Source organism: Pseudophryne corroboree, assembly GCF_028390025.1.
Source record: "Pseudophryne corroboree isolate aPseCor3 chromosome 3 unlocalized genomic scaffold, aPseCor3.hap2 SUPER_3_unloc_6, whole genome shotgun sequence".
In the NCBI taxonomy this organism is placed as follows: domain Eukaryota; kingdom Metazoa; phylum Chordata; class Amphibia; order Anura; family Myobatrachidae; genus Pseudophryne; species Pseudophryne corroboree.
This window is the reverse complement of record NW_026967552.1, coordinates 3,199,787-3,221,920: the sequence shown is the minus strand read 5'-3', so window position 1 is coordinate 3,221,920 and position 22,134 is coordinate 3,199,787. Positions and strand designations below refer to the sequence as shown.

At 45.9% G+C, this 22,134-nt stretch overlaps 1 protein-coding gene across 1 annotated transcript; it reads right to left on the bottom strand.

Annotated features, from left to right (window-relative positions):
* Positions 1 to 11,706: 11,706 nt before the first annotated feature.
* Positions 11,707 to 14,203, bottom strand: LOC134984494 (gastrula zinc finger protein XlCGF26.1-like). The gene has a single exon (XM_063950061.1). The coding sequence runs from the start codon at positions 14,163 to 14,165 to the stop codon at positions 12,285 to 12,287; it is 1,881 nt and encodes a 626-aa protein (XP_063806131.1). The 5' UTR covers positions 14,166 to 14,203; the 3' UTR covers positions 11,707 to 12,284.
* Between the last annotated feature and the right edge of the window lie 7,931 nt (positions 14,204 to 22,134).

Below are 22,134 nucleotides of genomic sequence, written 5' to 3'. Positions count from 1 at the left end.
CACACACACATACTTACCTATGTTGGCCAGAAGCCCTTGGTCCTCTTCTCCAGTAGAATCCATGGGGTACCTGTAAAATAAAATTATACTTACAAAGAATCCGGTGTAGATTGGTCCTCTTCTGTAACTTTGCAATCCAGGGACTTGTTAAAATAAAAAAATGAACAACCTGAACCACGAAATGAAAGGGATCCATGTTTTACACATGGATCCCCTTTCCCTGACTGGCAGGACCCCCTGTGACTGCTGTCAGTGAAGGTCCCGCCAGCCAATCAGGAAGCGCCATGTCATGGCACTCTCCTGCACTGTCAATCAGAGGAGCGCACTGGATACAATGTAGCATAGCACAGCTACATTATATCCAACGATGGGAACTTTGTGGTCTGCTCCTGAACCTGCCAACACCTGAAGCAAGAGGTGGTAATGAGGTGGCATTCAACACTCTATATGCTTTAGAGCACAGGTTCTCAAACTCGGTCCTCAGGAACCCACACAGTGCATGTTTTCCAGGTCTCCTCACAGAATCACAAGAGAGATAATTATTTTCACCTGTGGACCTTTTAAAATGTGTCAGTGAGTAATTAATACACCTGTGCACCTGCTGGGTTATCTGCAAAACATGCACTGTGTGTGCCCTGAGGACCGAGTTTCAGAACCACTGATTTAGAGGATAGAGCAGCAGCAAAAGGCCATTCAAGCCTACGCATCCAACAATATAGGCAAAAGAGGGGGAATGATATATAAATGATAAATGATATACTTGGTTATAGGAAAACATTTTCCTCTCAATACCAATATTATGACATATGTGTTGAATTGAACATATATGTTTCTTTGTGCCTGTGAGAACGATCCCACTGTTATACATTATAGGTAGTAACACTGTCTTAACATGTGATACGCTACGGGTAGTAACAAAGTGGTCATTGTAAAACTTTGTGGTTACCAGAAAAGGCCACTTAGGTTGTATGCAGTAGTAACGCTCTGCAGAGAGCACTTAGGTTGTATGCAGTAGTAACGCTCTGCAGGGAGCACTTAGGTTGTATGCAGTAGTAACGCTCTGCAGGGAGCATTAGGGTTATATGCAGTAGTGATGCTCTGCAGGGAGCACTTAGGTTGTATGCAGTAGTAACGCTCTGCAGGGAGCACTTAAGTTGTATGCAGTAGTAACGCTCTGCAGGGAGCATTAGGGTTATATGCAGTAGTGATGCTCTGCAGGGAGCACTCAGGTTGTATGCAGTAGTGACGCTCTGCAGGGAGCACTCAGGTTGTATGCAGTAGTGACGCTCTGCAGGGAGCACTTAGGTTGTATGCAGTAGTGACGCTATGCAGGGAGTACTTAGGTTGTATGCAGTGGTAACGCTCTGCAGGGAGTACTTAGTTTGTATGCAGTAGTAACGCTCTGCAGGGAGAACTTAGGTTATATGCAGTGGTAATGCTCTGCAGGTCGCAGCTGTAAAACATTATTCTGAGATCACAATCCCGTTGTGAAAGGATCTAATCAATTTGATAAATAAAACCTGTGTTTAAATCCCTTTTATATTTCACTTGCTTATATCAATTATTGCTCTGCCCATATACCCATACATAGGTAGTGCTGGTATATAAATTATTTTATATATTTCATTATTTTTTGTCTTTCCAGACTGACAATCAATTGCCTTATGTCATGCCTATTGAAAAATCTATCTTAAATAAAAATAATAAGTTGTTTTAATTTATTCATGAAACATAAAGAAAAAGAGTGCGCCACACATTAAGGCTTCTTTAGATATAAGCCCACTAGTGTTTTTTCTAACCCCCCTAACCAGTCATTGCAATTTGCTTAATGGCGCACCTCCAACCAGATTAGCTAATCTTTGGTATTAACACTTTCGGATTATTCCCTCCATCGGTTGGTTCATACATAGAAGGATCATAAAACAATTATCATTTGGGCCTGTGCATAGTCCCTCAGACTTAAGGCCCATACACACTTGACGATGCACACATCGTTAACGACTTCCCTTAAACTTCCCTTGAACAGCTGAGCAAACGACATGAGCATACACACTACCAACGACCAAAGACGAAAGACCAAAGACGAAAGACCATAGACCATTTATCGTTGAAGCATCCAAGCTGAACAGTTTATTAAAATAATGAGCTGGGAACAGGGCTGGTGAACAGTGGCTTGGTCGTTGGTCTTTCACACCATACACATTCAACGACATCTCTGGTCGGTAACGACCATAGTGGAAATTGAGCATACATGCTCCACAGATAAGCGAGGGTCGTTAACGTCCCGCGGGGCCGCGCATCGGTGGTCGTCGGATGCATACACACTTGACGATATAATGAGCGACGTCGTTGATGAGGGCTGAAATGAACGACGTTGTTCATTTTATCGTCAAGTGTGTATGGGCCTTTAATGTCTTCCCTGGAAATACTTGTGGATGGAGCCCTTCATTCGCTTTGCAGGGATTCAAGGGTGGTCAATCTGTTGAAATCAGAGCACTACATTTTGGCCACAATGCTCGATCCTAGGTTTAAAGCCTACGTTGTATCTCTCTTTCCGGACACAAGTCTGCAGAGGTGGAAAGACCTGCTGGTGAGAAAATTGTCAGCTCAAGTGGAACGTGACCTGTCAACAGCTCCTCCTTCATTTTCTCCAGCAACTGGGGCTGCGAGGAAAAGGATAACATTTCCGAGCCCACCCACTGGACACAAAAGTAACACTACCAGTGACACATTAACAGGAAATTGTTTCTGTCACCATAGCGACAATTATCTGGCAATAAGATAATACACAGACACATAAAAAGACTCAATGGAAATCTTTTGTTTTTAAACGACTTTATTTCATATCTTTAATACACAGATTTTTGTCTAAATTTTAAACTTAAAAAATACTTTACTCTGCACAACATGGATAAAATATCCTTAAAGCACAGAAACAATTCAGGTTACATTATAGTATTGCAGGTAAGTAAAACAGATAGATATCAGGAGAGCCAAAACCCTATGGGGGTCATTCAGACCCAGCCGCAATAGTGGCCTGCAGCAGTTTGCTTGTGGTGACAAAATGCACGTGCGCAGCAGCCGCGCAGACAAACACATTGCGGCCGCATCCCTGAGGGGTGAACGCGGGAGGGCCGGAACCATTTTCCGGGGGCTGCATGATGTCACATCTGCGATCATCTCTGATTAACCCCCTATAAGCTTCCAGAGTGCACCTCATATCTCATCTTTTCCAAGTTACTACAAATGATATGAGATCGGTGGCAGCACTACTTTCAGGGTTATTACACAGAACACACATAAAGGCTGACACAGCAAATAACAGTAACACATACAAGGGATTAATTAGAAATAAGGAAGCATAATCATCATTAAGTCTAATTATCAACTGGTTCTGTGCGGGACCCATACACCTCTTTACTGCCTCCAGCAGCCCCTGGTACTGCACTGCAGCCACCCGCCCTGTCTCCCCCCACTACTGCCACCCACCCTGTCTCCTCCCAGTACTGACACCCATACTGTCTCCCCCCCACTACTGCCACCCACCGTCTCACCCCCCTACTGCCACCCACCCTGTCTCCCCCCACGACTGCCACCCACCCTGTCTCGCCTCCACTACTGCCACCCGCCCTGTCCCCCCCCCACTACTGCCATCCGCCCCATGTGTCCCCCCACTACTGCCACCCACCCTGTCTCCCCCCCTACTGCCACCCGCCCTATCTCTACCCCCTACTGCCACCTGCCCTATCTCCCCCCTACTTCCACCCGCCCTGTCTCCCCCCACTTCTGCCACCCGCCCTGTCTCCCCCCCACTACTGCCACCCGCCCTGTCTCTCCCCACTACTGCCATCCACCCTGTCTTCCCCCCACTTCTGCCACCTGCCCTGTCTCCCCCCCTACTGCCACCCGCCCTATCTCCACCCCCTACTGCCACCTGCCCTATCTCCCCCCTACTTCCACCCGCCCTTTCTCCCCCCACTTCTGCCACCCGCCCTGTCTCTCCCCCACTACTTCCACCCGCCCTGTCTCCCCCCACTTCTGCCACCCGCCCTGTCTCCCCCCCACTACTGCCACCCGCCCTGTCTCTCCCCACTACTGCCACCCGCCCTGTCTTCCCCCCACTTCTGCCACCTGCCCTGTCTCCCCCCCTACTGCCACCCGCCCTATCTCCATCCCCTACTGCCACCTGCCCTATCTCCCCCCTACTTCCACCCGCCCTGTCTCCCCCCACTTCTGCCACCCGCCCTGTCTCCCCCCCACTACTGCCACCCGCCCTGTCTCTCCCCACTACTGCCACCCGCCCTGTCTCTCCCCACTACTGCCACCCGCCCTGTCTTCCCCCCACTTCTGCCACCTGCCCTGTCTCCCCCCCACAACTGCCATCCACCCTGTCTCACCCCACTACTGCCACCACTGTCTCCCCCACTACTGCCATCCACCCTGTCTCCCCAACTACTGCAATCCACCATCTCCCCCCTCTCCTTCCACTACTGCCACCGCCCTGTCTCCCCCCTAGTGCCACCGCCATCTCCCCCACTACTGCCACCACCCCATCTACACCAACTGCCACCCACCCTGCCTCACCCCACTACTGCTACCCGCCCTGTCGCCCCCCACTACTGCCACCCGCTTTGTCACCCCACATTACTGCCACCCGCTATGTCACCACCATCTCCACCACTATAGCCACTGCTCCATCTCTCCCCGCAGTCCTTCATCTGCAGGTAGAAGAAAGCAGGGCAGTAAGGAGGCAGAAGCTGCTTCTGGTACCATGGACCCTGGTCATGTAGGACTCGGAGAGTCAGTAAGATTATGTAATAGGTGCCTACAGTAAGTCAGTAAGGAGGCAGAAGCTGCTTCTGGTACATGGACCCTGGTCATGTAGGGCTCGGAGAGTCAGTAAGATTATGTAATAGAGACACCATCTTACAGGCAGCCGGTGAAGGGAGTAGAGAACGGGTGTTATGTGGCAGTAACAGGCCGGTTAGGTAACAGCCTGGCTGCTGCATTCTGTACAAGCTACAAGCGGTGCAATTCGTTTGCTGGGAGACCCAGGTAGAGGACATTGCAGTAGTTTATGTGTGATGATACAAGTGCATGTATGACATCAGGTAGATCTTCTGAGGGAAATAAGTGCTGGAGTATGGCTATGTTCCTCAGATGAGGATCTGATTGTGGCTGATACCTGATGTGTAAGTGTCACTCCACCATCCAGGACACCAAGCTTCCGCACAGGATCAGCATTTTGTAACTCTGAACCCCTAAGCGTGTCTGGTTGGTTTTGCAAAGCTGAGCTGTAGCCCTGCCCTTTGTTGGTGAGCTTCTATCATAAGGACCTGTTTCACCAGGACTGAGTCACAGCCAACTGGCATCACCCACACCTGGAGCTCAACTAGACAACCATTTAGGATTGGTACTGGGTTCTCAATACCTAGAGCAAAGATAGGTCCTCTGCATAGCAGTAGTAGATGAGGACATGACATCTGATTATTTCACCCATGTCACGATCCGGGTATCTGGACGCCATTACTTACCCTTCAGATGCCTCCTAAGGCGGGCTCAGCGTTCCAGGACCGGATTCCGCTGTTCCTGAGTTTCCACATGCAGAGTGGTCTTTTCATCAGCCGCGGCCTCCGCTGTGCCCGCGTGGTTAAATGTGCATCTATCAGCCTGGCGTCTCCTGTCTCCGGTGGCCGACGCCGCCATTACTGTTTCCCAGACCACATGGATTACAAACCAAACTTCCCTCCAAGTGTCTGCATGGGCGCAGCCATCTTGGATTCTGTCATCTGATCATTTCCACCAATCTGCTGTCTGTGTTGTTGATTTGCATAATTGCCTAGCCAACCCCTTCCTTGCTGCAGGTATAAGTAAGCTGTACCTGAGCAAGGAAGACGTCAGTGCTTTGGTTGTCAAACCTAGTTCCTGTTTGTCTCTCTTCTATGATTGTCTTCCAGGTTCCAGCTCCTGTCTCAAGACTTCCACCATAGAGACCCGCACCAGCATTCCACCTGCGGTGTAGCCTGACTCTCCAATCCATTGTGGATTCATCTGTTTCCAGCTACAACACTACCTGCTTCCAGCCTCAGCTTCCAGCAGAGTACAGCTTCCCTTAAAGGGCCGGTGTCCTTTCTACACTTTACCACTCTCCACCGGAATTATTATTTCTCCGCTCTCAAGTTCTACATTTCAGTTCACATTTCATCGCTCCCAAAGTTCATTTATTATTTAACTGGTTCCAGCCAGTATCCACTCCGTGCTAACAACAGTCTGGTTCCAGCCAGTATCCACAGCAGCTGTTTTACCTTCAGCAACCCAGCTCTTCCTGGAACACCAGCTGGTACAATCCTGGGTTATCTCCATTGCTACAGCCGGGCCTGGTAAGGACTTTCCATCTAGAAGATCATAAGAACTATCTCACACTACCAGTGCCCTGTGGCTCCTGCCATGCTGTAGTACTCAGGAACTGTATTTATTCTTTGCTGACTTTTACATTTTCTTTTATTGCTGCTGTGATGCGGAGTTGTCATAATAAACATCATTGACTTTTATCTAAGTTGTCGTGGTCACGCCTTCGGGCAGTTATTATTCATGTTACTTACATGTCCAGGGGTCTGATACAACCTCCCAGGTTCCGGTACATCTCAGCCCCTACAACTGAGGCTGCCTCCCGTCAGCTCAGGCCCTCAGTTGTGACAGTAAGCACTGACCTAATGAATCCAGCCGGAGACCAGGATCAAGCGGCCAGGCCGATGCAAGAACTGGCAGCCCGACTAGAACATCAGGAGGCTGCACAGGGCCACATCATCCGCTGTCTCCAGGATCTCTCTACTCGGCTGGATGGGATTCAGACAACTCTCCGTGGATCAGGCGCGTCTGGTGCGTCAACCACAGTGACTCCAGCTATAACCCCACCCACCTTACCCATTTCTGCTCCACGTCTTCATCTTCCAACGCCAGCAAAATTTGACGGATCTCCAAGATTCTGCAGGGGATTTCTCAACCAGTGTGAGATTCAGTTTGAGCTACAACCTGGCAATTTTCCCAGTGACCGTACAAAAATTGCCTACATTATTTCTCTTCTCAGTGGCTCAGCCCTTGATTGGGCATCACCGTTATGGGAGAGGTCCGACACCCTGCTATCTTCTTACACTGCATTTGTGTCAACATTCAGGCGCATCTTCGACGAGCCAGGCCGGGTAACTTCAGCTTCGTCTGAGATTCTCCGTTTACGCCAGGAATCACGTACTGTAGGACAATATCTTATACAGTTCCAGATCCTGGCATCCGAACTGGCATGGAACGACGAGGCCCTGTATGCTGCATTCTGGCATGGTTTATCCGAGCGTATTAAAGATGAGTTAGCTACCAGAGACTTACCCTCCAAGTTAGATGAGCTAATCTCACTTTGTACGAAAGTTGACTTACGTTTCAGAGAGAGAGCAACTGAGCGTGGAAGATCATCTGCTCCAAAATCTTCTACTCCTCCTCCTCGCCAACTGTCACCAACTACAGATGAACCCATGCAAATTGGCCGTTCCCGTTTAACTCCTGCTGAGCGCCGAAGACGTCTCTCCGAGTTTCTCTGTCTGTATTGTGCAGCTCCGTCTCACACCATTAATGCCTGTCCCAAACGTCCGGGAAACTCCAAATCCTAGCTCGCCAAGGAGAGGGCCGGCTAGGAGTAATGATCTCCTCTCCATCTCCTCAAGATTGTAACCTCCCAGTCTCGCTTCAAGTTGCTCAACGTTATCAGAACGTCATTGCCCTCCTGGATTCCGGAGCAGCTGGGAACTTTATTACTGAAGCCTATGTTAAACAGTGGTCCCTACCCACCGAGAGACTTCCTTCGTCCTTTTCCTTAACTGCTGTGGATGGCAGTAAAATTTTTGATACAGTTATTTCTCTAAGGACTCTACCAGTTCGTCTGAGAGTGGGAGTTCTTCATTCCGAACTTATTTCATTTTTAGTGATTCCAAGAGCCACACATCCTGTGGTCCTGGGCCTTCCATGGCTCCGTCTTCACAATCCTACAATTGATTGGACGACTACGCAAATCCTGGCATGGGGTTCCTCCTGTACTAAGACATGTTTGTTTAAAGTGTTGCCTGTCTGTTCTTCCTCCCCCAGGTCGTCTGATGTTCCACCTCCTCCATATCAAGATTTCACGGATGTGTTCAGTAAAGCTTCTGCTGATATCCTTCCTCCTCATAGAGAATGGGACTGCCCGATTGATCTCGTTCCAGGGAAGGTTCCACCTCGAGGCCGAACTTATCCGTTGTCTCTCCCCGAGACACATTCTATGGAGGAATACATTAAAGAGAACCTAGCAAAGGGGTTCATTCGACCTTCTTCTTCTCCAGCCGGCGCAGGCTTCTTTTTTGTAAAGAAGAAAGATGGTGGTCTGCGGCCGTGCATCGACTACAGAGGTTTGAACGACATTACCATCAAGAACCGCTATCCTTTACCCCTGATTACTGAGCTCTTTGACAGAGTTAGCGGAGCTACCATCTTTACAAAGCTGGACCTGAGAGGTGCATACAATCTCATCCGGATCCGTGAGGGTGACGAGTGGAAGACCGCATTTAACACCCGTGACGGACATTATGAGTACCTCGTCATGCCCTTCGGATTGAGCAATGCTCCAGCTGTCTTCCAGCATTTCGTCAATGAGATCTTCAGAGACATTCTATACCGTCATGTCGTGGTCTATCTAGATGATATCCTCATTTTTGCCAACGATTTAGAGGAACATCGTTTCTGGGTAAAGGAGGTTCTGTCCCGTCTCCGTGTCAATCATCTCTACTGCAAATTAGAGAAATGCGTCTTTGAAGTCAAGTCCATTCCGTTTCTAGGGTACATTGTGTCCGGTTCCGGACTAGAGATGGATCCTGAGAAACTACAAGCAATCCAGAATTGGCCGGTACCCTTAACCCTCAAAGGGGTCCAGAGGTTCTTAGGGTTCGCCAATTATTGCCGAAAGTTTATACGAGACTTTTCCACCATTGTGGCGCCTATTACTGCTTTCACCAAGAAGGGTGCTAACCCGTCCAAGTGGTCTGAAGAAGCCATGCAAGCTTTTCATCTTTTAAAACAGAGGTTCATCTCTGCACCTGTCCTGAAACAGCCTGACATCGACTCTCCTTTCATCTTAGAGGTGGATGCCTCCTCCGTTGGAGTAGGAGCGGTGTTATCTCAGAGGGCTAAAGATGGTCATTTACATCCTTGCAGTTTCTTCTCACGGAAGTTCTCCCCAGCGGAGCGCAACTATGCCATTGGCGACCAGGAGTTGCTAGCCATCAAGCTCGCTCTAGAGGAGTGGAGATATCTGTTGGAGGGAGCTTCTCATTCAATCACCATCCTTACAGACCACAAGAACCTTCTATATCTAAAAGGCGCACAATGTCTCAACCCTCGTCAGGCCAGATGGGCACTTTTCTTTTCTAGGTTCGACTTTAAACTCCAGTTCTGTCCGGGCTCTCAGAATCGCAAGGCCGATGCCCTTTCCCGCTCATGGGAGCAAGAAAATGAGTCAGAGTCTTCAGACAAGCATCCTATTATAAATCCGTTGGCATTCTCCACGGTAGGGATGGACTCTACGCCCCCATTAGGGAAAAGTTTTGTGAAGCCGACACTAAGGAAGAAGCTCATGCATTGGGCCCATGCTTCCCGTTTTGCCGGACATACAGGTATCCAAAAAACCCTGGAGTTTATCTCTAGGTCCTATTGGTGGCCAACTCTGAAAAAGGACGTTTTGGAGTTTATTGCATCTTGCCCAAAGTGTGCTCAACATAAAGTATCCCGCCAGTCGCCTGCGGGGCAACTGGTTCCACTATCTGTTCCCCGTCGACCATGGACCCATTTGTCGATGGATTTTATTACAGATTTGCCCATGTGCAACAAGTTCAATACCATCTGGGTGGTAGTTGACCGGTTCACCAAGATGGCACACTTCATTCCTCTCACCGGTCTTCCGTCAGCTTCCAAGTTGGCTCAAGTATTCATACAAGAGATCTTCCGACTCCACGGTCTTCCAGAAGAAATTATCTCAGATCGAGGAGTTCAATTCACAGCCAAATTCTGGCGAAGTTTATGTCAAGTCCTCCAAGTCAAGTTAAAGTTTTCCACGGCTTACCATCCTCAGACCAATGGTCAAACTGAGAGGGTGAATAAGGACTTGGAGGCCTTCCTCCGCATCTATGTGTCCTCCTCTCAAGATGACTGGGTTCAATTACTTCCCTGGGCCGAGTTCTGTCATAACAACCAGTATCATTCTTCATCTTCCTCAACACCATTCTTCACCAACTTTGGATTCCACCCTAAAGTCCCTGAGTTCCAACCGCTTCCAGCAACTTCTGTTCCCGCCTTGGATATCACCTTGCATCAGTTTGCCAATATCTGGAAGAGCGTACGATCAGCTCTGCTCAAGGCATCGTTCAGGTACAAGAAGTTTGCGGATAAGAAGCGTCGAGCAGTTCCTGCTCTCAAGGTGGGTGATCGGGTATGGTTATCCACGAAGAATTTGAGGTTAAGAGTTCCCAGTATGAAGTTTGCACCTCGCTACATCGGTCCTTTTAAAATTGATCAAGTCATCAATCCTGTTGCTTACAGACTCCAGTTACCTCCCTTCTTAAAAATACCCAGGACATTCCATGTTTCCCTGTTGAAACCGCTAATCTTGAATCGGTTTCATTCCTCACTTCCACCAACTCCGAAAGTCCAAACTCAACGAGGCATTGAGTATGAAGTGGCCAAGATCCTGGACTCACGTCACCGTTACGGTCAACTTCAGTATCTCATTGACTGGAAGGGCTATGGTCCTGAAGAACGCTCTTGGACCAATGCCTCTGACGTCCATGCTCCTGCCTTGGTCCGAAATTTCCACGCAAAGTTTCCTTTAAAGCCTAAGAAGTGTCCTGGGGCCACTCTTAAAGGGGGGGGTGCTGTCACGATCCGGGTATCTGGACGCCATTACTTACCCTTCAGATGCCTCCTAAGGCGGGCTCAGCGTTCCAGGACCGGATTCCGCTGTTCCTGAGTTTCCACATGCAGAGTGGTCTTTTCATCAGCCGCGGCCTCCGCTGTGCCCGCGTGGTTAAATGTGCATCTATCAGCCTGGCGTCTCCTGTCTCCGGTGGCCGGCGCCGCCATTACTGTTTCCCAGACCACATGGATTACAAACCAAACTTCCCTCCAAGTGTCTGCATGGGCGCAGCCATCTTGGATTCTGTCATCTGATCATTTCCACCAATCTGCTGTCTGTGTTGTTGATTTGCATAATTGCCTAGCCAACCCCTTCCTTGCTGCAGGTATAAGTAAGCTGTACCTGAGCAAGGAAGACGTCAGTGCTTTGGTTGTCAAACCTAGTTCCTGTTTGTCTCTCTTCTATGATTGTCTTCCAGGTTCCAGCTCCTGTCTCAAGACTTCCACCATAGAGACCCGCACCAGCATTCCACCTGCGGTGTAGCCTGACTCTCCAATCCATTGTGGATTCATCTGTTTCCAGCTACAACACTACCTGCTTCCAGCCTCAGCTTCCAGCAGAGTACAGCTTCCCTTAAAGGGCCGGTGTCCTTTCTACACTTTACCACTCTCCACCGGAATTATTATTTCTCCGCTCTCAAGTTCTACATTTCAGTTCACATTTCATCGCTCCCAAAGTTCATTTATTATTTAACTGGTTCCAGCCAGTATCCACTCCGTGCTAACAACAGTCTGGTTCCAGCCAGTATCCACAGCAGCTGTTTTACCTTCAGCAACCCAGCTCTTCCTGGAACACCAGCTGGTACAATCCTGGGTTATCTCCATTGCTACAGCCGGGCCTGGTAAGGACTTTCCATCTAGAAGATCATAAGAACTATCTCACACTACCAGTGCCCTGTGGCTCCTGCCATGCTGTAGTACTCAGGAACTGTATTTATTCTTTGCTGACTTTTACGTTTTCTTTTATTGCTGCTGTGATGCGGAGTTGTCATAATAAACATCATTGACTTTTATCTAAGTTGTCGTGGTCACGCCTTCGGGCAGTTATTATTCATGTTACTTACATGTCCAGGGGTCTGATACAACCTCCCAGGTTCCGGTACATCTCAGCCCCTACAACTGAGGCTGCCTCCCGTCAGCTCAGGCCCTCAGTTGTGACAACCCAGTGGTAACATGTATATTGCAAAAAACATAGGATAGGATAAGAACCTTAAAGAACGCATGGCAATGATGAGTATACTACAGAAGATTAAAATGGTTCCGCACCTGAGTGATATCTATTGTATGCAACAAGAGATGATTTATTTCTCAGAGTATAGAAATGGCCTCTCACCTGTGTGACTTCGCTGATGTCTAACGAGATGTGATTTTTGTGTAAAACATTTCCCGCACTCAGCGCAAGAAAATGGCTTCTCACCTGTGTGACTTTGCTGATGTCTAACAAAATTTGATTTGTGTGCAAAACCTTTCCCACACTCAGAACATGGAAATGCCTTCTCACCTGTGTGACTTTGCTGATGGGTAACAAGTCGTGATTTGTGTGTAAAACATTTCCCGCACTCAGAGCAAGAAAATGGCTTCTTAGCTGTGTGACTTCTGTGATGTATATCAAGATCTGATTTACATGCAAAACATTTCCCACACTCAGAACATGGAAAAGGCTTCTCACCTGTGTGACTGCGCAGATGTGTAACAAGTTGTGATTTACTTACACAACATTTCCCACACTCAGAACATGGAAATGGCTTCTCACCTGTGTGATTTCTGTGATGTATAACAAGATGTGATTTACTTACACAACATTTCCCACACTCAGAACATGGAAATGGCTTCTCACCTGTGTGACTTCTGTGATGTATAACAAGAGCTGATTTGTGTGAAAAACATTTCCCACACTCAGAACATGGGAATGCCTTCTCACCTGTGTGACTTTGCTGATGAGTAACAAGTTGTGATTTCCATGTAAAACATTTCCCACACTCAGAACATTGAAATGCCTTCTCACCTGTGTGACTTTGCTGATGGGTAACAAGTTGTGATTTTTGTGTAAAACATTTCCCGCATTCAGAGCAAGAAAATGGCTTCTCACCTGTGTGACTTCTCTGATGTATAACAAGTTTGGATTTCCAGGTAAAACTTTTCCCGCACTCAGAGCAAGAAAATGGCTTCTCACCTGTGTGCTTTCTTTGATGTCTAACAAGATATGATTTAAGTGCAAAACATTTTCCGCACTCAGAACATGGAAATGGCTTCTCACCTGTGTGACTTCTCTGATGTATAACAAGATGTGTTTTCTGTGTAAAACATTTCGCACACTCAGAGCAAGAAAATGGCTTAGCATCTGTGTGACTTCTGTTATGTCTAACAAGAACTGATTTGTGTGCAAAACATTTCCCACACTCAGAACATGGAAATGCTTTCTCACCTGTGTGACTTTGCTGATGGGTAGCAAGTTGTGATTTGTGTGCAAAACATTTCCCACACTCAGAGCAAGAAAATGGTTTCTCACCTGTGTGACTTCTGTTATGTATAACAAGATGTGATTTAGTTAAATAAGATTTCCCACACTCAGAGCAAGAAAATGGCTTCTCACCTGTGTGACTTCTCTGATGCATAACAAGATGTGAGTTTTGTGTAAAACATTTCCCACACTCAGAACATGGAAATGGCTTCTCACCTGTGTGACTTCTCTGATGTAAAACAAGTCGTGATTTGTATGTAAAACATTTCCCACACTCAGAACATGGATATGACTTCTCACCTGTGTGACTTCGCTGATGTGTAATAAGATCTGATTTTGTAGTAAAACATTTCGAACACTCAGAACATGGAAATGGCTTCTCACCTGTGTGACTTCTCTGATGTATAACAAGATGTGATTTGTATGTAAAACATTTCCCACACTCTGAACATATCAGTGGCCTCTCACCTGCCTTACCCGTGTGTGGGTTAATAGGCTTTGTGTTCTTTGTAAAACATTTGGCATCTATAGAACAGGGAAACACTGTATCTACTCTCAGAGCTGTAACAGATGCACCAATATCAGAGTGATCAGGAGAACATTTCCAAGGATCAGAGGGATCAGCTGATAGAGCTGGATGTATAATTGGGGTAATGGGGTTATCTCCTGGAGAATCCTGTCTACTGTCATTATCTTTTATGTCACAATCCAGGGATAACATTAGATGTCCTTCTGAGATATTCCTGCTTGTGTGTCCATCTGCTGGAAATAAAATACATTATGGAAATGTGACATTTTCTGTAACAATATTAATCTTGTAAACAATAGGAGAAGACGACTCTCTGGGACACTTAATTGTAAATGTGTGTGTATAATAAAACATAACTTTTAATGAAGGCTTTATAATATTGTGTCTCAGACTATCATTGTGTCCACCCTCCTGAGAACACTCACAATAACAAATGTAATATTATAATAAGACTTATAGGCCCTAAACACTGGCCGATATACTGAAAGATATGAACAATCTCGTTCATAAATGAATGAGAACTCGTTCATATCTTTCAGTGTGGAGACTCCAGCGATGAACGATGCGCGTCCCCGCGCTCGTTCATCGCTGGTCTCCCGTCGGCTGTGCATGCAGGCCAATATGGACGATCTCGTCCATATTAGCCTGCACTTCAATGGAGCCGCGTGACGGGGGAGTGAAGAAACTTCACTACCCCCGTCACTGCTCCCCCGCCGCCGGGTCGCTCGTCGGCCGTATCCGCCGTCGGGCAGCTCGGCGGCGGGTCGGCCAGTGAGTAGGGCCCTTTAGATATATCTCTCTCTTGTACTGGTAACTAACCATGAAGTATAAATGGAGATGTAGTCACTCGCCAAGTCCTATGTCAGCACCAATGTAAAACAATGGATGGGGAACATATCGTACGAATTGGAGATTCTAGATGAACAATAACATCAGTCGTATGAGCTGATGGATCAGAGAAATGTCTCCTAACGTTACTCCTGGAAGCATTGGTAAGGTAGCATTCCTTTATGTGTGTGCTCATACGCTGGTAAGCCTGTACATGTGTTACTCACCCTTATATAAGGTATATTGCTACAGCAGAGTAGGTGTGGAACAAGGTATTTTACATGCAATACACCCATATAATAACCTTCAATTATAATCATCTGCTAGGTTATAATCCACTGTAACACCCCCATCATGAGTTTTACCTCTATATTCTCTTAATAGTAATAAGAACGATGTGTGTACGGTAAGTATGATACAGAGAATTACATATCAGAATGTATACAGCTGCCGCCATACTTCTGCTTCTCATACGTGTGCTACTGGCAGCAGTGAACATCTGAGTGAGAGTGCAGGGAAGACAGCAGAGTCTGATGAGAAAGAGATTGGATCTGCCTTTGCAGGGATGTACCACACCTGTCACCCCTGTTAGTATATAAAATAATAAATAAGAGGGGCCTGAGTCCATCCAGACGTGCTTTCTTAGCTCTCCTCACTATGGGGGACATGTACTAAGCAGTGTTAAAAGTGGAGAAGTTGCCCATAGTAACCAATCAGCTGCTCAGTATAGTTTTATAGTATGCAAATTATAAATGTTACATCAATGCTGATTGGTTGCCATGGGCAACTTCTCTACTGGCTCACTTCACTTTTATCACTGCTTAGAACATCTCCCCGTAAGTGGCTTCTTATCTACCCTACCTGATAGCTCTCAGCCGACGCTGGGATCAAGACCCAATCTATTAAGTCGTCCACTCCTACTGGCCTAAAGCCGCTCACTCCGGGCACTGTTCACTGCCGCAGCCTAGTGCCGCCGCTGAAGCCACGGGCTGTAGTCTGGGAATAAGTGCGCCCAGTCTTTCCTGCATACTCCGGATACCTGACTTGGAGGCGATTTTGCCTCAGGTGGGAGCACTTGCTCTCCTGCTTCTGCTGGGTATAGAACGGGCTGCCCACAGTCACCAGAGCCCTGCAGGGATATTAGGAAGTGAGGTGGCTGCCATTTTGGATCCTGGTGCCCGGCCATCGCATGCTTTGCTTCAATAAGGTTTAAAATTAATATAAGCTGCTAAATAAGTGTCCTGACGGCTGGACCGTGGTCAATACACTAAATTGAAGCATTTGCCTGGAGGTGAAACTGCCTTCTATTTATATGGTTCCATTATAATCTACTTCCTCTCAGTCTACATGCAGAGCCCAGTATCAAGTATAGTCTGAGTACAGCGCATTACACTCTGATTACAACCTCACAGTATATTATTTTGTGGATTTATTCACTGAATATATTTTGCCATTTGTGTCTCTCTGGGCTGAGTACTTCACGTCTGTGATCACGCTGACCTCTAGTGGAATTTCTCGCTCATTACTGTGTTATTTGAGTTGCATTACATCATGTTTACTTGAAATTTTAGCTCGGATACCCCCGTCACCCCGACAAAGAATGTCATTTTGAACTGAGTCATCTTGATGTAACCTCCTGACAGCGTACTACTGCTACTTTTATTTATAGATTGTATTTTCCTATCTCTGAGAGGTCAGTCCCTTTGTAACCAGCTTATGGGGGTCATTCCGAGATGATCGCTCGTTAGCAACTTTTTGCTGTGCTGCAATCAGATAGTCGCCACCTAAGGGGGAGTGTATTTTCGCTTTGCAAGTGTGCGAATGTTTTTGCAGCAGACGGCACAAAAAAGTTTGTTGCAGTTTCTGAGTAGCTCTGGACATACTCAGCCGCTGCGATCTCTTCAGACTTTTTGGTCCCGGAATTGACGTCAGACACCCGCCCTGCAAACGCTTGGACACGCCTGCGTTTTTCCAAACACTCCCAGAAAACGGTCAGTTGACACCCATAAACGCCCTCTTTCTGTCAATCACCTTGCGATCGGCTGTGCGAATTGATTCTTCGCTAAATCCATTGCCCATCACCAATCCTCTTTGTACCGGTACGACTCACCTGCGCATTGCGGTGCATACATGTGCGGTTTTGATGAGTTTTAACCTGATCGCAGCGCTGAAAAAAAGTTGCTAGAGAGATCAACTCGGAGTGACCCCTCATGCCTCCAAAAAAGGTTAAAAAGTACCAAATTGGCCCCACCTGTCCATCTCTTTGGTACCTCAAATTCAGGTGGTCCTTCTGAGACCGCTACAACATCATCTGCTTCTACTTGTCAGTCGCACAGCCCAGCTGTAATGGCTGAAAACGTCTTATGACACTCTAGCTGGTCCTGTTACTCTACGCTCTATACATTCTATGTTATTTACATTTAAGGACTGAAAACCTCAGAACTTAACTCTAATATTTGAAGCTTTGGGGTCAGATATCAGTGAGATTGGCACTCGTACAGACTAAGATGAAAGAGATTGTTGCATCTCACAAAGATCTGATTTCAGCACATGACACCTTTCAGGAAGACATGGTCTCTATTCATGATAAAGTCATTGATTTAGAAGACTGGTCTCGGAGAAATAATATCAGAATAATGGGCGTTCTGGATTCTGTTACAAATGCTGAGCTTTATGATTATGCCACGGTCCTCTTTTCAGAAACTTCTACGAAGGCTTCTGCCGCTGACCTTCTTATTGATAGGATCCATAGACTCCCAAAGTCCAAACAGGCCCCTATCCAAGCACCGAGGGACACTCTGCTCAGGGTCCACTTTTTTCATATTAAAGAACACATTCTACAGGCTGCTTCGCCTTCCTCATCCACAGCTGAGTGCCTAAATAATCTGCAGATATTTCCAAATATTTCTCCTGTGACACTGGCCAAAAGGCGTCTATTCCACCCAAGGAAATGTGCAATACAAATGGGGCTTTCCTACTAAGCTTATTGTAATGCGAAACGGCGCCTTCGCAGTGATACCTTCACCCGAGGATGGTCCTACTATTCTGAAAAATTGGGACATTCCTGTTGACAGTCCTTCATGACACTTTACCTAAACCAATCCCGGAGGAGTTGTCTTCCGTCTCGAAGTAATATGCTAAAGGAGTAAGACTGTTAGAGACACTCAGAGTCTGTTTCCTACTGTAACATGTGCCAACCGGGACTAAGTTACTGGGCATGGATCTATTTTTGGCCCAGATTTATTTGCTCTTGTTATGGGTATAAAATGTATCTTTTTATCTTTATTTCCTGTGCTATTTAATTGCTATATGGTATATGGTCCGACATTGTTTCCACCATTACATTTCATAATACCTTTCTAGAATGTTTGGGTGTTCAGGTAAAGCATGACTGATTCGTCTAACATCCTGTTGCCCTTATAACGGTGTTGGTGGAACCTACATTGGATATCAGACCATGTTCTTGGCCTTTACCTCCTTTGGATACATTGGTTACATTGAGATTTGAGATTTCTTTGTACAATTGTTACTATGATGACTAGATTTTGCACTGTCATATGGCTAATTGGGGTAGTCAGTGGGTTTCCCTCTTAGGCCCGACTGCCACCTTTTTCCACCTTTCTGTCACGGTTCCCTAGTGACGGAATCTCTAGTTCCTTTATGGACGCTATTTCTGATTGTCTTTCATTTTTCTTCCCTATTTTATTAATTTTTTTCTGTTATTTGATAGTTTGAAGTATGCACACGTCCTACAGACTCTATTGGACTTCACACAGATGATCCTAGATGTTTCATTTGGTAGACTTACCATTGTTAACTCTCTTTCCGCGAGGTACATTGCAGTATCCACAGGAAAATATTGGGGTGGGATCTTGATCCAGAGGCACAAACAGGCTAAAGCTTTAGGCTGTCCCAGGATGCATTGGGGCCTCCTCTATAACTCCACCTCCAGACACTGGAGCTCAGTTTTGTTTAACCAGTCCAATGCAGGAGCAGGTAAAAGAGAAGGCAGATGTTAGTCACATAGAACCACATTCTCATGACAGGAGAAGGGACAAGCGGCTAACGCCATACAAACCTACAGAAGCTAGGTGCGTCAGGGTGGGCGCCCTGTGGAACCAATGTACCTCACAGAAAGAGCTGTAACAATGGCAAGTCTACCATAACTCTCCTTTTCTGCAGCAGGATACATTGGTTTCCACAGGAAAACATTGGCGACGTTCCTCAAGGGAGGGGACGCACCTTAACGGGCATGAGAACGTGGCATCCAAAGGAAGCATCCTGGGAGGCAGAAGTATAAAAGACATAGAACCTAATAAACATGTTCACTGAGGACCACGTAGCCGCCTTCCACAATTGTTCTGCAGATGCGCCACGGTGAGCCGCCCAAGAGGGTTTAACAGACAGATTAGAATGGGCTTTAATAGCAGCAGGATCTGGAAGTCCAGCTTGCGCATAAGCTTGTGCAATCACCATTCTAATACATCTGGCCAAAGTTTGCTTATTCGCAGGCCAGCCCCATTTGTGAAAACCAAACAGTACAAAAAGGGAATCTGACCTCCTGATAGAGGCAGTCATTTCCACATAAATACAGAGAGTCCGTACCACATCCAAACAACGGTCTTTGGAAGACTAATCTGAAGAGATAAAGGCGGGAACCACAATCTCTTGGTTAAGGTGAAAAGATGACAGCACCTTTGGCAAATAGCCAGGTCTATTTCAGAGAACTGGCCGGTCACTGTGAAAAGTCAAATAGGGTGGACGACAGGACAAAGCGCCTAAGACAGATACCCTTTTTGCAGAGGCAGTTGCCAGCAAGAACAGGACCTTGGCCATGAGCCATTTTAGGTCCACTGACTCAAGAGGTTAAAATGGAGACTCTTGCAGGACCTTTAGTGCAACAGTCAAATCCCATGGAGCCACAGGAGGGACATGGGGAGGCTGACTCCTAAGTATGCCCTGAGCGAAAATATGAACGTCAGGTATAGATGCAATTTTCCTCTGAAACCATACCGACTAGGCAGAGATGTGACCATTGAGGGTGGCCAGACGAAGACCTAGGTCAAGGCCTCGTTGCAGAAAAGCCAGGATTCTGGATGTTCTGAATTGATATGTATCATAATTCTTGTCAACACACTAGATGAAGTAAGAATTCCAGACTCTCTAATAAATCCAGGCAGATGCCAGTTTGCAGGCTTTCAGCAGAAATGCCTCAGAAAATAGCATTTTAATATACCTACTGGTAAATCCTTTTCTCGTAGTCCGTAGATAATAGTCCGTATAATGCTATCTCATCCATATCCACTACTAATTATATGAAAGATGTGGGAACAGATGCTTATTTACATTTTAAAAGTGGGCACTACATGCCCTGGAAAAAGAGCATCCCAAAAAGCCAATTCTTACGCCTCAGAAGGAATTGCTCTGATTTGACTTCTTTTAATATACAAGCCAAATCAATGATGGAGGCGTTCCTCAGTAGAGGCTATCCAAAATCACTTATTAAATCAGCACTGGATGAAGTCAGGCAACGTGAAAGGGAAGATCTACTAAGACATAAAGATAAGAGGACAGATAAAACTGTTGATATGGATGAGATAGCATTTATCTCAACATTTAATAACTGTCATTCAGAAATTAGGAATATCATTTCAAAGAATTATGGGATTTTGAGACAGGACCCACAGCTGTCCCAAATATTACATTCAAAACCCAAATTTATTTTTCGTGAGAACAAATCACTCAAAAACCTACTAGCTCCCAGTTACCTTAAAGTTATTAGAGAAAATAGGGAGGGTCTAAGTGGGGATAACAACTGGCTGAAGAACCATCAGGAAAAAATAAAAGGTTGCTTTAGATGTGGAAAAAATAAGTGTATAACTTGTAATTATATCTCTAACCGAACAAAAACATTTAAGGTTGAAACATCAGATAAATTATTTGAAATTGAGAGTTTTATTAACTGTGACACTCCATATGTCATTTATATGTTGACATGTGGGTGCGGTAAAAAATATATAGGACGAACAACAAGAACACTTAGAATTCGTTTTTTAGAACATAGTAGGAACATTGTAAATAAGATCCAGACTCATAGTGTTCCGAAACATTATTGTGATGTACACGGTGGAGATCCCAAATGCCTTAAACTTTTGGGTCTAGAACACATACCCCACACCACACGAGGGGGTGATAGATATAAGAGACTCTGCAGACAGGAGGTCTTCTGGATGTACCAAATGAACAGCATATTCCCGGAGGGCCTCAACGAGGCAGTAGAATTGAATACCGTGATTTAATGATACGCACATATCAGAATAATAACCAAATTTATGACCATAATGTTCTATATAGTAAACTATTGTAGTACCAAGAACTTATAAAATCTATATATCCCTGAAAGCAGTGTACAGGTTGATCTCCTCTTCTCTTTTCTTTCTTTCTTCTTTTTCTTTTTCCTCCTTCTTTTCTCTTTTTCCTTTTCTCCCCTCTATGGAGAGGAGATAGATACTCTCAACTCTCTCCATGAGAGAAAATAGTAAATTTAATATATATTTCTATGTAGCAGTAATTATAACTACAACAGGATATTTAATAATTTATTTCTCAGAGATTATTAAGCCAATAAGAGTCTTTAATTAAATACTCTCTGAGAAATTAATATATTTACCTATTGGTCTCTTCAAATATCTTTGATCAATATGCATATTGACATAGATAGAAAGGTTTCTAGAGGGATAAACAGGGAATTCGTTTTTCTAAATGCTCTCCAACATCATTTGTTGTATTACATCTTTATAGATTTAGAAAGCTACAGGAATAATGACATTCTCATACCACCCTTAATATATCCGAGCAGTATCTGTTTTGATAAACAAACCATTGGTTGTTAGAATTGTGGATTGGTGACCATGGCAACGGGTACGTGTGCCCGGTGTTCTATCATTATATAAATTTTTCTTTTTCCATATCCACTGCCACAGTGTGGAATAAATGGGCAATACGAAATTGTTTACATGGTACAACTGTGCCTTTATTGGTAAAAACTCATTGCTGATCAGGGATTATGTCAACGGATTTCATAGTCCGATCACATGGACTCCGCCGCCCAGCTGCTTACTACAATTCCCAGAGGCAGCGGGACGGCGCATTATCACGTGTCAGCGGACTTCATAGTCCGGTCACGTGAACTTCGCCGCCAAGCCGTTTACTACGATTCCCAGAGGCAGCGGGACGTCGCAACACCATGTGACCGGAAGATGCAAAATGGACATATTCCGCCCGTTGGAGCGCAAATGCGCTCCACCGAGCGGAAACACTACACTTATGACAG